Source organism: Vombatus ursinus, unplaced genomic scaffold (assembly GCF_900497805.2).
Source record: "Vombatus ursinus unplaced genomic scaffold, bare-nosed wombat genome assembly UNPS02012156.1, whole genome shotgun sequence".
Lineage (NCBI taxonomy): Eukaryota > Metazoa > Chordata > Mammalia > Diprotodontia > Vombatidae > Vombatus > Vombatus ursinus.
In genome coordinates, this window is record NW_020951934.1 from 1,410 (window position 1) to 14,339 (window position 12,930).

Sequence of the window (12,930 nt, forward strand, 5' to 3'; positions counted from 1 at the left end):
AGCCAGAAGAGCTCAGGATCTTTCTTCTTTCCTGCTTTCACCAATTCAGGCCCACCTTTCACAAAGATTCATGGCACTGATTACTCAATTTCCACTGAAGATGTCAGAGTCCCATATAATCGGCTCTTTGAATCAAGGGTTACATTTCAAAAATCTTAGTTTAATATTTTGTGACACAGTCATTCAAAGGTCTGACTCTTAGTTTGGTTTATGTCAACATTTAGTTTTAATGACTGTCATAGATGAAAAAGATACTTCATAAAGAAAAGTAGATCTAAGTGGGAGAAATACATGATGCCATGTAGATTGGTGAGTCCCTTCTAGAACATCCATTTGGAGGAAGTGCCCTGGCCAGCCTTCTTCACTTCTCTCCTTTTCCATCTCAGTCTTGACTCTACAGACTTATCTCTTCTCCCCACTTTTCAGGTTCCTTTTATGTATTATCTTCCCTCCATTAGAATGTAAGCTTCTTGAGGGCAAGGTCTATCTTTGTTTTCATTTTTATTTGTATTGCTAGTCCATAGCACAGTGCTTGGCACATAATAAGTGCTTATTGACTAATCGGCTTGACTTAGCTACACTTATTCAATAATGATATTCATTATTCAATTCCATACACCAATTATGTGAAGATTTTTCTTGAAATTCAGACAGTAAAGTTTCATCTTCCCTGATGTCAATCAGTTGTCCTTGAAAACTCATTGGAGAGTGTTGAATTTTTTATATTTTTCCTCATCAGCCACTCCTGAGTGACATTGGCACTGGCCCCACCATCCAACAGCTCCTCCCTGCCTGTGAATCCTGTGAGAGATTGTGGCCACTGACTACCCTGACCAGAAGCTGGTGGCTTAAGGAGCCTAGGGCATTTAACTGGTCTCCTGTGGTGAAATACTACAAATAGTAAATAATTCCAATAGCTAGGAGAACAGGTTATTGTTTTTCTGCCTGCTTACCAGATATCTGGGGTTCCTGGAGGTCAGGATATCTGCCTAAAGCAAAGAGTATCCTTCAGAGTCAAATACACTGGTCAAAAAAGCCAGAAGGAGAGTGAGAGATGGAAAAAGAGAGACAGAGACAAAGACAGAAAGAGATAGAGATGGAGACAAAGAAACAGAGATGGAGATATCAGAGGTACCCACAGAGACATAAAGAGATTCAGAGAAAGATAGAGAACCAGAGGACCAGAAAGGGGGTCCCACAGAGAGATAGGCAGAAAAAAAGTGAAAGAAAAAGGAGACTGATTAATGCAAAGAGACAAGTATATGACCAGAGAGAAAGAGATATGAAATTCCTTCAGGGTATGTATGGAATACGCATGAGTGCAGAACTGGGGGAAAACTACTTAGTGCGGGAGGGAGAAGGAGACAGGAGACAGATGAACCCAGGCCAGTTCTAGGAAAGAATTGCAGCCCAAACTCAGAACATCTTTTCCCATGTTAGCATTGCCCTCTGGGGCTAGATGCCATTGCTAGCCACCTGGGTGTACAGCTAGAACGTGACTGATGCTGAATGTCCCAGAAATTGCCCATGCTAACACAGGTGAGTCAGGCTTCATTGGAGGATTCTTTTCATAGAAGATGACAAGTGAAAAGGGCAGGAACTTCCCTGGTTGTCTGTCAAAAGCATTGAGAAGAATATGCCCATCCCATTTACAATGCAAGGTAAGCTCCTTCCAATGATTCTAAAGAACAGGAAAGCTAACTAAGAGCCAGAGAAGTGAGGAAGCCTGAGCCATGGAAAGAAATATATACTATTTAGAGAAGCTTTTTCTTTGGTGATTAAGAATTGGAGAATTGCTGAATGAGTTATGGTACGTGACTGTAATGGAATATTATTGTGTTAGAAGAAATGACAAGCAGGATGATTTCAGAAAAATCTGGAAACACTTACATGAATTGATACAGAGTGAAGTGAGAAGAACCAAGAGAACACTGTACACAGTAACAGCAATACTGTACATTGAAGAACTATGAATGACTTAGCTATTCTTGGTAATACAATGATCCAAGAAAATCCCAAAGACTCATGTTGAAAAATTCTATCTGCTTCCAGAGAAATAACTGATGTTGTCTGAATATAGACTGAAGCACACTATTTTTCACTTTTTCTCTTTTTCTTTCTTTCTTTCTTTTTTTCTCTCTCTCCCTCCCTCTCTCTTCCTTCCTTCCTTCCTTCCTTCCTTTCTCAAGTCTTCTTGTACAAAATGACTAATTTGGAAATGTTTTATATGAGTGTGATGAGGTCTAGATTCTTGGGGTTCTGGGACCCTGACACAGCACAGTGGGCTCTGCCCAAATGAATTCAACCCAAATCTTCTTTCAGCCAGAGGTCAAGTTTTATTAGGGATGGGCCATACAGGCCAGACTCTTAAGGAATGTCACCATTAGTAACCCTCTTAAAGATGAGTGGACATGGGGAAATCTCAGCGTTTAAAGGGGGGCAAGGTGGATCTTATATACACTCAAATTATTTTGGATATTCAGAGGAGGGGCTGGGAGAAAGATCCTGAAGCTGGGGTGTTTAGGAAGAATTCTGATGGGAATGTCTGGGAGGTTGAATAGTCAATGGGGCTAGACAATGGAACAAAGAACTGGAAGGAAGAGGATGATAAGATCAAAGGTGGGATCAAAGACTAGATTTCTTAGAGAGATAGGGAGAGATCAGAATAAGAATAAGAGATTAAGGAAAGGCCAGTCTAGTGGACTATAGCCTCAGGCAACTGTATGAGACCAAAGTGAGGTCAAAGAAAGTTTAAGGGTTTTCTGGGGCCTGTAGATGAATAGAACTCAAATTCTTTTTGGGGTGAGGGGCAAAGGTCTTGGCTTGGGCCCATACCCATTATTTGCACACATATAACCTATATCAAATTGCTTATTGTCTTAAGGAGGACTGAGGGGAGGGAGGGAGGAATAGAATTTGAAACTCATAACTTTAAAAAAAAGTTAAAAATTGTTTTTATATGTCATTGGGGAAAATAAAATATTATTAAAAATAAAATTTAAAAATTAAAACAAAAAGAAAGAAAAAATAAAAACCCCTTGTTCTATTTGTCATTTTGTTTGTTTCAGGGAGAAGTGGGTGGAGAAGGAGGAGAAGTCGAGACAGAAGGTCAAGTATGTCCAGAAGTGTGACGGGACCCAAAGCTAGCCTTTTGGGCCCTGTCTCTCTGCCCCAGGCTGATTGCCTACTCACCACATTTTGCCTGAATGTGGCTTGTAAAGACTTTCCATCTGCCAGCAAACCCTGAAGAACCTCAACAGCCCATTGAAACCTGGAGGTTCCTTGGTGTTTCTTGATGCCCTTAAATGCAACTACTACATGACTGGTGAGCAGAAGTTCTCTAGTCTCCTTTCTACTCAGGAGGAAACTGAGGCTGCAGGAGAAAGCTGGTTTCATGAATGAACAGCCTGAGGTCATCCCTCATTGTTATTCCTGAGCCTACACAGGTAAGGAAGGGATTCTCTACTTGGTGGGGAGGAACAAAATAAATCCATGGGTATTCAAGGTTAATCATATTCTTCTTTTTCACCAAAGGTAAATTTGTCAAAACTCAGTTTTTCTATGGCTGTGGATAAAACCTCTTCTACGCCTTTTCCTAATGGCAAGGTGTGAGGTATGGGCTGCTTGCCTCTGGGGTATTGGGGCCTGGATAAATTGTCTGAAAGGCATACTGTGAGCACTCAGTTTCTATTAAAGAAATACACTTGCCTCACCCAGCTGACTCACCCGTGGTTCTCACTGCTGTTCCTGCCAAAAAAGATGGAAAACAAAGGTGGATCAGTGGCTGAAGGCCATACCGTACATGTTGGGATGGAAACATAATGTTCAATCAGTCAATTGACAAGGATTCCTGGAGGACCTACTATGTGTTCAGAATGGTGTTAGATGCTGTGAGATTGAAGGATTTATGAAACCAGTGTCTCTACTCCTAAAGAACTTATAATCTAGTTCAGGAAATAACTGACTGAAACACAGAAAACAAATAGAGAATGGCTGTCTGTCATTCATTCATTCATTCATTCATTCATTCAATGTGAATTTATTAAGTAACTACTAGAGGCAGCTAGGTGGTACAATGGATGAAGCACTGGGCTTAGAATAAGGAAACCCTGAGTTCAAATCCAGCCTCAGGTATTTGTTAGTTGTATGACCCTGGGCAAATCACTTAACCTATGTCTTCCTCAGTTTCCTCAACTGTAAAATGGGGGATAATAATAATAGCAACTACCTCCCAGGGTTGTTGTGAGGATCAATTTGTAAGGCACTTCACACGCTGTATACACACACACACACACACACATACATGTACACAATTATTCCTTTCCCTTCCACTACTCTGTGACAGGTGCAGTGCGTAGAAAATCACCCTCAGAGTCAAGGATGATCTGACACACACTGGCTGGGTGACCTTGGATAGCTCCTTTAAGGTCTTAGATCTCCCAGGCAATTCTCTAAGATTATAGCTTGAAGAACAGTTACTTATCTGCTTGATAAAGGGAATTTCTTCACCAGGAGTTCTCTATCACAATGAATCAAACTCCAGACGAAAAAAGATACAAAATTGGCACGGTGCTGGGCAGTAGGAATGCAAAGTTCCTCCCAGTTCCTCACTCTCCTCACCTACCATGACCTAACCTTCTCCACTCTACCTCAGGTACACATAAGGATGGTCATACCTTGGATCTTACTGTCACCCACAAATCTGCTGCTCTGTTCATTAACTCCAAAATTCCTTTATCTAATGGTAACTTTTTATCATTCCATTTTTTCTGATGCCTTACTTCCCTTTAAGAACTCTGCTCTTCTACTCATTGAGACCTCCAATCCTTCCACCATTCAATATTCACCCACACCATCACCTGCACTGGCTACCCTCTCCTTCCTTCTTTATCTTGTCCTCAGGAGGTACCAGTTAAAATCTACAGTATCTTCTACTCTTCAATCCCTTGCCTCTTCTTCTATTGTCATTCAAGCATTGGCAAACCCCACTAGATTACTCTACCATCTGCCTCCTGTCTTATTCATGTGCTGTTGAATGGAACAAATTAGAGAATGTTATGTTTATCCTGAAAGCAATTTTGTATATTTATTAATTGCCTCTTTTTTGCTGTTGTTGTTGGGTTATTTCATTTGCGTCTGACTCTTTGTGACCCCATTTTGGTTTCTTTTCTTTCTTTTCTTTTTTTTTTTGCAAAGATGCTGGATTGGTTTGTCATTTCCTTCTCCAGCTCATTTTACAGATGAGGAAACTGAGGCAGACAGGATCAAGTGACTTGCCTAGAGTCACACAGCTACTAAGTGTCCGAGGCCAGATTTGATCTCAAGAAGATGAGTCTTTCTGATTCCCAAGGGCAGTGCTCTATCCATTGCATCACCTAGATGACCCACATGTTGTCTCTAGCATTAGAATATAAACTCCTTGAGAGTAAGGATTGTTTGATTTTTGTTTTATGTCCCTAGCACTAAGCACAGTGCCTGAGACAGAAAAATGCTAAAATAAATGCTTGTTAACTGACTTCATGGAGGAGTTCTGACTTGAGCTGTGCCTTAAAGGATGGCTAGGTTGGAGCATTTAGAATAAGTGATGAGGAACAGAGAGGGCATTGCAGGTGATGGAGGAGAGAAGCAGGAACAGAGACACAGAGGCAGGAATTTATTCATTGATAGAATTCTGCAAACACTGAACATTTATTAGATTCTTTCTTTGTACAAGATACTACACCAAGTGGTGGAGGAGAAATTAAGAAAAATACAACACAGTTCCTTCCCTCAAATAGTTTGTATTCTAATTGGGGTGATGAGACATTTGCATGAATAACTATAATGCAGACCTAAAATAGGATATATGTGTAGAAGCAGAATAAAGTGTTGTGGCCTCAGTTTCCTCATCTGTTAAATAAAGGTGGGCTAGATGGCCTCCAAGATCCCTTCCAGCTCAATTTATGATCTTACTCTAACAGGGTTATACAGAGAAAGCACAGATTTTCCCTATTATCTTGCTGTTGAGCATGGAGGAGCTTTGAGACAGCTTGTGGCCATGAGGTGACCCACAGCTAAAAGGACCAGGGCATTTGGTATTCTTTGGAGACATTTTTTTTAATCCATCAAGCAACATGTTCACTGTGCCTACTATATGTATGCATTTTCAATAGTGGATATCAGTAACTACTATATACCGGTACCTAAGGGGATCAGGCAATAGACTAGAAATGAATTTCTTTTCTATTTTCTTCATACTGGATTTTCTAAGGAATTTTCTGGGTTTAGGAACTCTCACTCTGTCTTATATGGTGAAAATCACTGGATGATAAGAAAAGCTATCCACTTATATTTATATTCCAGTCAGCTCAGTACAGTCTATAAAGCTGACTTAATCCTAGGAATGAACCAGCTGATGGCTCAGTGGATAGAGCACTGGGGCTGGAGTCAGGAAGACCTGAGTTCAAATCCAGCCACAGATGCTTCCTTACTATGTGACACTGGGCAAGACACTTAACCTTTCTTTGCCTTAATCCACTGGCTCCAATGGAGAAGGAAACGGCAAACCACTCCAGTATCTTTGCCAAGAAAACCCCATTGACAGTGTGGTCCCCAGGGTCACAAAGAGTCGGACACGACTGAATGACTGAAGAACAAATCCTAGAGGCAAAAACTGGCTGCTGCAACATGTGAGAAAAAATGATCAACCCCACCAAAAAGTGGAGAGAGAGATCTGGGGATGCGCTGGTGGTGACAAGGTTCTGGCTGTAGACGGAGGGGCTTAGAACCAGTTTGACTGATAGAAGTGCTTTTTCCCCAGTTATGCTGACCCTGTTATTGACAAGGAATAGGACTGGCAATCCCGTCCTCACCCCAGTGGTTTATTTAACCCCACCCCACACCAGTCTGCACTCGGGAAAGTCAAACTCCGAAGATGAAGAATTTCTCTCTGTAGGCTCCCCTTGTGGGAACTCACTTTGTCTAGGGACATAGTCCATATGGACATATCCAATTAGCCTCCGGGTTCTGCCTCCACCATTTCATCTTGTCTTTGTATCATTCTCTGTGCCTAGTTGAGAGCCCAGAACAAAGTAAGTAGATATTTATACATGCTTGTTGATTGATTGATTCATTTTGCATTTTAATTAACTCTAATCACATGCATGTGCATAATATAGTTTTCACTCTGATTTTGCACTCATGGCCTCTTGATGGGTCACTGTTAAATCAGTGAGGGCCCTTGGGGCCTGGAGCAAAGATTCTCCTCCTGCTTTTGTTCCCTTACTACTCAGTCTCTGACAGTGACCCCTGAGCTTGCCCTCAGACTGTATCCTCACTGGCTGGACTGGTTAAGACTCAAAGCACCATGGCAGCCTCCTCATCATTTGTGGATGGGCAGTTCTGAGAATGCAGAGGATCTTTCCTTGAGCTGTTACTCCTCCTGCTCCCTTGAACCACCAAGCTATGTCCTATGTCATGCTTGAATGCTTGGATACTTTTTTAAAAAACATTCTCTGCCCCTGAGATGGAAGCTTTAAAGGTGGGACCAGGTCAAGGCATAAAACATAAGGCTAAGGTATAAACAGGCCCCACAACATCAGCAGGGGTTGTGGTTTTCCTATGGGAGGGAATTTTGAAGGAGTATGAGTAACCTGAGCTTCTGCCTGCTAGAAGACATGAAACCACAGACTTCTTGCTAATGAATGACCTGGCTCCTTCCCCTCACAGCAGGCACCCTCCTGGGCATTGTTCATTTGAAGAAAAGTTGAAACCTAAGCAACTCCTGAGATTTGCTTTTCTTTTGGGGAGGAATTCAATAAACAACCAAGCTAAACCATAAGTAAACAGTGACTGGGGATGTTTCAAGGAGTGATTGCAAGATTGTTTAACTGACCTAACACTTAGCACAGTGCCAGGCACGTAGAAGGCAATTAATGTTTATCAAATTGAACTGAGTCATGGAGGACTTTATCTTGCTTTAACTGTCTCCATAATGGGGATAGCAGGAAAGACATGGCTAAAGGATTATGAGGAAGATTTGGATTCAGAGCCTGCCTCTGACACTATATGGCCCGGGGTAGAACATGTAAACTCTCAGGCAACTAGCTAAGACTTTTCTACCAAGTTATAACCCTTTGGTATGAGCCAAGATATCACAAATCCTCCAGATATTTACCATCCACTCTCGTGGGGAAGTTTCACAACATCAACCTAAGTAAACATTTAAAATGCAAGAAGAAATAAATTTACTATGCATCAGGTGAATCCCTCAAAAAAAAGCAGGAGTTGTCATCGTGCTATCAGACAGAGCAAAAACAAACATTTAAAAAATAAAGAGGGATAAACAAAGAAATATATTATGATGAAAAGAATCATAGACAACAAACCAATATCAGTAATAAACTTACATGTTTTAAATGCATTCAAACTCACAAAGGAAAAATTATCTGAGCCTCAAGAAAATGTAGAGAGCAACACAATAGTGACAGGATACTTCAATATCCCTCTATCAAATTTAGATAAGTCTAAAAGAAAAATAAACAAAAGGGAAGATACGGAGCAAATTTCTTGAGAAACTATAGTTAAAAGCCTTATGGCATCTTCTAAATAGGACAGCAAAAGGATATACATATTTCTTTGTACTGCATTAAGTTGCTACAAAAATTTACCATGTATAAGGGCACAGAGATACTGAAAACAAATATAAAAAGGCATAAATAATCCTTTATAGACCATAATACAGTAAGAATAGAAATTTGTTCAGGGACCACAAACCAAAGATATAGACCTAAATGGAGACTTAACAATGAAATCTTAACTGAGTGTTCCAAAGAACAAGTCATAGAAACAATTAATAACCATGTAAAAGAAAATTATAACGATGAAACAATGTACCAAAATTTTCTGGAATGCAGCTAAAGGAGTCCTCAGAGGAAAAATCATATCCTTATAATCATATATTAACAAAATAAAAAAGAGGAGATTAATAAATTGAATATGCATTTTAAAAATTAGAGAATCAACAAATAAACAAAATAAACTAAAATAAGCACAGAAGAAGAGATATTTAAAAATAGAAAGGAAGTAGATAAATTAGAAACAAAAATCCCCCATAGAAATGATAAATAAAACTAAAAGGTGGTATTTTGAACATACTAATAAAATTGATAAATCCTTGGTTAATCTGATTGAAAAGAAGAGAGCAGAAAATCAAATCAATAAAATAGCAAACCAGCAAGGTGAAATCACAGCAAAATCAAAAGAAATTAAAAAAAAACCAATAAGAACACATTGGGCTAACGACACCAAGAACACAAAAGAAATAGAGAAATACCTTCAAAAATACTGAATCCATAAGAATACCAGATAGAGATCTTAAACAACTTGATCTAATAAAAGGAAATCTAGTTGTACAGGAACTACAAAAAAAAAAATCCAAACCTGAACCTGATGGATTAATAAGAGAGTTCTATCAAATTTTTAATCTTATTAAAAACCAAAATATCCAAAACCACATGATCACCTCAATAGATGCAGAAAAAACCTTTAACAAAGTATAATACTTATTTATGCTAAAAACCTTACAAAGTATATGCATAGAAGGATCTGTTTAATATCATAAAAAAAAGTCTGTCTAAAACCAAAAGCATGTATCATATGCAATGAGGGTGCATTAGAACCTTTTCTGATAAATACAAGTGTGAAGCAATGATGTCCACTCTCCTACCTATTGTTTGATATAATTATAGAAATACTAGCAATAGCAATAAGATAAGAGAAATGAATAAAGATAAAAAGGAAATAAAACTATCCTTATTTGGGGATAATACAATAGGTTATTTGGAAAATCCCAGGCAATTAGCAAAGATAGTAACTGAAAGTAGTTAATAGCTCCAGCAAAGTCACAGGCTACAAAATAAATTTTTAACAATCAACAGTATTACTATGCAATGACAACAAAACACAAGAATCAATAATAGAAAGGGAAACCTCATTCCAAATAATTACAAAATTCATGAAATATCTGAGGATCAATCTCCCAAAGCACACAAAACACTTTAATAGATTCAATTATAAAGCATTCCTTAAAGAAGTGTCTACATAGCTGGAAGAATATTCAGTGCCTCATAGCTAGAATGTGCCAATATAATAAAAATGACAATATTATAAAAATGAATTTATACTTTCAATGCTATGCCAATCAAATTACCAAGGGTACTTTTCACAGTTTGATAAAATAATAGCAAAATTCATTTGGAAAAAACAGAATATCTAGAATAGCAATGTAAATTATGAAAAGAAGTAATAATGAAGGAGAAATGATACTTCTAGACCTCTATCATAAAGCAGCAGTCATCAAAACCATCTGGTATTGGTTAAAAAAAAAATAAAGAGATAGATCAATGGAACAGACTAGACAAGAGAGATCCATAAACAATGGGATTTGATAACCTAGTATTTGATAAAGTAGGAAAGGTAAGTTACTTAAGGAAATACCTCCCTATTAGACAAAAACTTGTTGGAAAACTGGAAAGTAGCCTGGCAGAAATTAGGCTTAAACCAACACCTTATACTACACTCCATAATACATTCTAAATCTATATGTGACCTTAACATTAAAGATCATATTGTTAAAAAAAAAAATTAGAAGAGGACTAGATCATGTACCTCTCATAGCTATGGGTAAGAGATATATCCTTAACCAAACAAGAGATAGAGGCACTTACAATGGATAACTTTGATTATTGAAACTGAAAAGCTTCTACAAGACAACATTAAGGCATCTAGAGTAAAAAGTGAAGTATCTGAATGGGGAAAAAATCTTCATATAAAATTTCTCTGATAAGAATTTGGTATGAGTTCAAATCCAGCCTCAGACACTTACTAGATATGTGACCCTGGTCAAGTCACTTAACCCTGTTTGCCTCAGTTCCTCATCTATAAAATGAGCTGAGGGAGGAAATGGTAAACCACTCTCGTACCTTTACCAAGAAACACCCCCCCCCCAAAAAAGGGGTCATGAAGGAAGTTGGACATGACTGAAAGAATTCAACAACAAAAGATCCAACATATGTAAACAATTAATGAATATACATAGGAACAATAGTCATAAGTGGTCAAAGAATATGAGCAAATAGTGCTCAAAAGAACTGCAAAGTATTCATAGCTACATTAAAAAAAATGCTCCAAATCATTAATAATAAGAGAAATGCAAATCAAAACAACTCTGAGGTTTTACTTCATACCCTACAAATGGGCAAAAATGACAAAAAATGGCCACAATGTGGGAGGGGTTGTGAGAATATGCACACGCTAATACATTCCTGGTGGAGTTCTGAAATGGTACAGCCATTTTGGAAAGCAATTATGTCACTGTATTTGTCATCTTTTGTTTTCTTTGTCAATTTGGAAGGTATGAAGTGAAACCTCAGGGTTGTTTTGATATGCATTTGTTTTATTTTTAGTGTTTTGGAGCATTCCTTCATGTAGTTGTTAATGATTTACAATAAAGTGACAAAAATGTCCAGATTTTAGACTTTGAACCAAATTCTCCATTACTGGGCAAGGAAGCTACTGATAAGAAAAGAAAAATCCCCATATACTCCAAAATATGTAGAGCAGCATTTTTTGTGATAGCTAAGAATTAGAAACAAAGCAGTTGCCCATTGATTGAGGAATGCCTAAACAAATTGTAGTGTATGAATGTATTGGGATATTACTGTGCTATAAGGAATGATGTTTGATGAATGCAGAGAAGCATGAAGAGATCTACATGAACTAACGTGGAGAGAAGTAAGCAGAGCCAAGAAAACAATATATGCAATAACTGTAACAATGTAAATGGAAAGAACAATGAAACACCAAAAAAAACTCAAAAGTAAATGTAACAAAATTATTAAGATCAAATGTGACTTGAATGAAGAGATATGAGAACACACTCCCAACCTATCCCTTTGTGTAGGTGGTAGTTTCATAGGTGTTACACATTGCACATGTTCTCAGACTTTCTCAATGATAACAACAAGTTGTGCTGACTTTTCTTTTTCCTTTCTAAAAAAAAGTACTATTTGTCTTATGGGATGGCTCTTGGGTAAGGGGAGGGTGAGTGATATATGAGATACTATGCTGATGAAAGAAACAGAAAACATCAATAAAAATGTATTTTAAAAAATAAAATAAAATGCATGAAAAGGGTTATGGGTCATATGATCAACAAGAGGCTGGACAAGGCATATTTTCTGCCATATTTCACAACCTCCCAGACATCTCAAAAATAGAAATTATGTATAAAAGATAGGTCAATGCCATCTGTTTTCAAAGTTGGCATCAAAACTCTAGTAAGGTAATAATTTGATGAACTAACAACAGAGAAGATTAATTCTTAACCCATAATAGGCATTCCTCCCCTATGGTATGCCATGTTCTCCCAGCAGTACTGCACAAATTGACCCTCACATTTGCAGTAGAGCCCAATTCCACCCTTCTCTCTTCATAGTGCTAAAAAAAATGTTTTAAAAGGCAGAAACTTGCTCTGGATGTGGCATCAGCAAGATAGCACCCTTGCTGCAACAGAGCTTAGCCAGAGAACTGAAGAAGAGAGGAAACTGGGGCAGGATAGGTGTAGCCCTCCACAAAGTCTGAGGGAAAGAGCTCAACGCCCAGCTGGAGCCAGTGCTGTGTTCCCAGAAATCACGTGGGGCAGAGACTGAGGCTAGTGAGCCATTAATCATCTAATGAGAGAAGAGGCTAACAAGGTTTTGAGGTCCAGTCCCTGGGGGAACCTCTATCTAAGAGGAAGGAAGCAGAAAGTGAACAATAGGGGAATATGAGGAAAAAAGAATGAAACTATCAAAGAACTCCTGCTATTATTATATTACTATTTCAGTCTTCTTGTAGTAACATTAATTTTTTCTTTATGATTTAGGTGTTAAGCTTTTGGAGTATATTGAT

General features: G+C 38.3%; 1 protein-coding gene across 1 annotated transcript; it reads left to right on the forward strand.

Moving 5' to 3' along the window:
* Nucleotides 1-739: 739 nt before the first annotated feature.
* Nucleotides 740-3,667, forward strand: NNMT (nicotinamide N-methyltransferase; the record flags this gene model as incomplete). Its single annotated transcript, XM_027857518.1, is given in 5 exon segments — nt 740-891; nt 3,045-3,150; nt 3,152-3,230; nt 3,233-3,377; nt 3,379-3,667. Coding segments are annotated over 5 exon segments (642 nt in total), but the record flags the coding sequence as incomplete, so codon positions are not given.
* Between the last annotated feature and the right edge of the window lie 9,263 nt (nt 3,668-12,930).